This window comes from Nyctereutes procyonoides, unplaced genomic scaffold, assembly GCF_905146905.1.
Source record: "Nyctereutes procyonoides isolate TBG_1078 unplaced genomic scaffold, NYPRO_anot_genome, whole genome shotgun sequence".
NCBI lineage: Eukaryota > Metazoa > Chordata > Mammalia > Carnivora > Canidae > Nyctereutes > Nyctereutes procyonoides.
This window is the reverse complement of record NW_026575119.1, coordinates 3,073,593-3,077,160: the sequence shown is the minus strand read 5'-3', so window position 1 is coordinate 3,077,160 and position 3,568 is coordinate 3,073,593. Positions and strand designations below refer to the sequence as shown.

Below are 3,568 nucleotides of genomic sequence, written 5' to 3'. Positions count from 1 at the left end.
CAGATGTTGGCAGCTGGGTCAAAACCTGTAGGCTCTCAGGGTTGCGTGGCCATTGAGCTCTTGGTGGGCCTGGATGAGCCTGCTGCCGACACTAGGTGGCGGTGTTGGGCTACGTTCAGCCAAATCATCCCACCTGGTGAGAGTGCTCCCCAGAAAACTTCAGGGATGGAGCAGGACAATGGTTATGGTTTCAAAGTAAATGTTAGAACTCCAAGCAGACCCCAAAGAGACAAGAAGGGGCAAAATGCCTAGAGAACTTATTTTAATGAACACACACTTCTTTGGGGAGTTATATAGAGCATTGTCTCTGGAGTCTGACCTACTGAATTCAAAACCTGATTTTGTCCCTTCAGAATTGACCTGCCGTGGACAATCAATATGACCCAGAGAAGGCTTGGTTTTGTTTTATACTACATAGGACTGTAGGGAGGGGTTAATGTGATGAAGCCTGGAAAGCCCTTAGCACAGAGTGGGACATGAAGCAAGTATACATGCCATGTTGCTTAGTCGATGTTGGCTTTATCCTCTTTTTAAAAAATAATTTAATTATATTAAATAAGAAAAATAATAAATAATAATTTAATTATTTTTAACAATTCAATTAATTAGCATATAGTGTATTTTTAGTTTCAGAGGTAGAGGTCAGCGATTCATCAGTCTTACTTAACAGTGCTCATTCCATCATGTGCCCTCCTTGATGCTCATCACCTCCTTGATGCTGTTACCCCATCTCCATCCCCCACCCCTCCAGTCACCCTCAGTTTGCTTCCTAGACTTAAAAGTCTCTTCCCGTTTGTCTCCCTCTCTGATATCATTGTTATATTTTTTCTTCTCTTCTTCTATGATCCTCTGTTTTGTTTCTTAAATTCCACATATGAATGAGATCATATGATAATTGTCTTTCTCTGACTGACTTATTTACCTTAGCATATCATAATATCCTCTAGTTCCATCCACATTATTGCAAATGGTGAGATTTAATTCTTTTTGATGGCTGAGTAATATTCCATTATATATATATATATATACACACACATACGCATACCATATATATATATACCATGTCTTCTTTCTCCATCCATCTGTCAATGGATGTCGGGACTCTCCATAGTTTGGCTATTGTGGACATTGCTGTTATAAATATTGGGGTACAAGTGCCCCTTAGTAATCCTAAATACCCAATAGTAAATACTCAGTAGTAAATATCCAGTAGTTCAATTGTATCTTCGGGGTAAATACCCAGTAGTGCAATTGCTGGGTCATAGGGTAGCTCTGTTTTTAACTTTTGAGGAACCTCCATACTGTTTTCCAGAGTGGCTGCACCAGTTTGCATTCCCACCCACAGTGTAAGAGGGTTCTTCTTTCTCCACATCCCCGCCAACATGTGTCCTTTCCTGACTTGTTAATTTTAGCCATTCTGAAAGGTGTGAGGTGGTATCTCATTGTGGTTTTGATTTGTATTTTCCTGATGCCAAGTGATGTTGAGCATGTTTTCTTGTGTCTGTTGGCCATTTGTATGTCTTTTTTGGAGAGATATCTATTCATGTCTTCTGCCCATCTCTTGACTGGATTACTTGTCCTTTGGGTGTGGAGTTTGACTAGTTCTTTATAGATTTTGCATACTAGGCCTTTATCTGATGAGACATTGCAAATATCTTCTCTCAGTTGTCTTTTGACTTTGTCAACTATTTCCTTTGCTATGCAAAAGCTTTTTATCTTGATGAAGTTCCAGTAGGTCACTTTTGTCTTTGTACCTCTTGCCTTTGCATTTAGGTCTTTCATCCATTTTGAATCTATTTTTGGGCACGGTGTAAGGAAATGGTCCAGTTTTATTCTTCATGTGGCTGTCAAATTTTCCCAACACCATTTGTTGAAGAGACTGTCTTTTTTCCATTGGATATTCTTTCCTGCTTTATTGAAGATGAGTTGACCATAGAGTTGAGGGTCCATTTCTGGGTTCTCTATTCTGTTCCATTGATCTATGTGTCTGCTTTTGTGCTAGTACCACACTGTCTTAATGATCACAGCTTTGTGATACAGCTTGAAATCCTGGATTGTGATGCCCCCAGCTTTGGTTTTCTTTTTCAACATTCCTTTGACTATTTGGGGGTCTTTTCTGGTTCCACACAAATTTTAAGATTATTTATTACAGCTCTATGAGAAAAAGGTGAGGGTATTTTGATAGGGATTGCATTGAACGTATAGATTGCTTGAGGTAGCATAGACATTTTAACAATATTTGTTCTTCCAATCCACGAGCATGGAACATTTTTCCATTTCTTTGTGTCTTCCTCAATTTTTTTTCATAAGTGTTCTGTAGTTTTTAGAGTACAGATCCTTTGCCTCTTTGGTTAGGTTTATTCCTAGGTATCTTATGGTTTTTGGTGCAATTGTAAATGAGATCGACTCTTTAATTTCTCTTTCCTCTGTCTCATTGTTAGTGTATAGAAATGCAACCAATGGCTCTCTGCTCCTCCTTGTTCAACAGACAGCTGCATCTTCTGGTGCAGTGCCAGACACATCCCTGATACATGATGGTGAATGTCGGAGTAAACAGATTTGGCCATATCGTGTGCCTAGCCACCAGGGCTGCTTTTAACTCTGGCAAAGTGGATATTGTCACCAACAATGATCCCCTTCATTGACCTCAACTATGTGGTATACATGTTCCAGTATGATTCCACCCATGGCAAATTCCATGGCATGGTCAAGGCTGAGAATGGGAAAGTTGTCATCAATGGAAAATCCATCTCCCTCTTCCAGGTTTGAGATCCTGCCTACATCAAATGTGGTGATGCCGGTGCTGAGTATGTTGTGGAGTCCCCGGGGGTCTTCGGCACCATGGAGAAAGCTGAGGCTCACTTGAAGGGTGGGGCCAAGAGGCTCCTCTCTGCCCCTTCTGCTGATGCTTGCATGTTTGTGATGGGCGTGAGCCATGAGAAGTATGAAAACTCCCTCAAGACTGTCAGCAATGTCTCCTGTACCACAAACAGCTTGGCTCCTCTGGCCAAGATCATCCATGACAACCTCAGCATCATGGAAGGACTTATGACCACCATCCATGGCATCACTGCCACCCAGAAGATCATGGATGACCCCCCTGGGAAGCTCTGGCATGAAAGCCGAGGGGCTGCCCAGAACATCATCCCTGCTTCCATTGGTGCCGCCAAGGCTCTGGGCAAGGTCATCCCTGAGCTGAATGGGAAGCTCACTGGCATGGCCTTTTGTGTCCCCACTCCCAACGTGTCAGTCATGCCTCCTGGAGAAAGCTGCCAAATACAATAACATCAAGAACGTGGTGAGGCAGGCATCGGAGGGCCCCATCAAAGGGATCCTGGGATACACTGAGGACAAGGTTGTCTCCTGAAGATTTTTTTTTTTTTAAGATTTTGGGCAGCCCTGGTGGCTCAGCGGTTTAGCACTGCCCTCAGCCCAGGGTGTGATCCTGGAGACCCAGGATCGAGTCCCATGTCGGCTCCCTGCATGGAGCCTGCTTCTCCCTCTGCCTGTGTCTCTGCCTCTCTCTCTCTCTCTGCCTCTCATGAATAAATAAATAAAATCTTTTAGG

The 3,568-nt window shown here is 42.8% G+C and overlaps 1 protein-coding gene across 1 annotated transcript; it reads left to right on the top strand.

Annotated features, from left to right (window-relative positions):
* The first annotated feature begins 2,841 nt into the window (after window positions 1–2,841).
* On the top strand, window positions 2,842–3,367 carry LOC129515567 (glyceraldehyde-3-phosphate dehydrogenase-like). Its single transcript, XM_055334490.1, has 2 exons — window positions 2,842–3,183; window positions 3,251–3,367. Exons 1-2 carry the CDS (start codon window positions 2,842–2,844, stop codon window positions 3,365–3,367), a joined length of 459 nt encoding a protein of 152 aa, XP_055190465.1.
* Window positions 3,368–3,568: the final 201 nt, after the last annotated feature.

Bases quoted from the DNA above. Each gene is read 5' to 3' on its own strand.
- LOC129515567 (XM_055334490.1), top strand. From the start codon at position 2,842: ATGGAGAAAGCTGAGGCTCACTTGAAGGGTGGGGCCAAGAGGCTCCTC. The intron at 3,184-3,250 runs GTCATCCCTGAG...CCAACGTGTCAG, and splicing joins CCGCCAAGGCTCTGGGCAAG to TCATGCCTCCTGGAGAAAGC.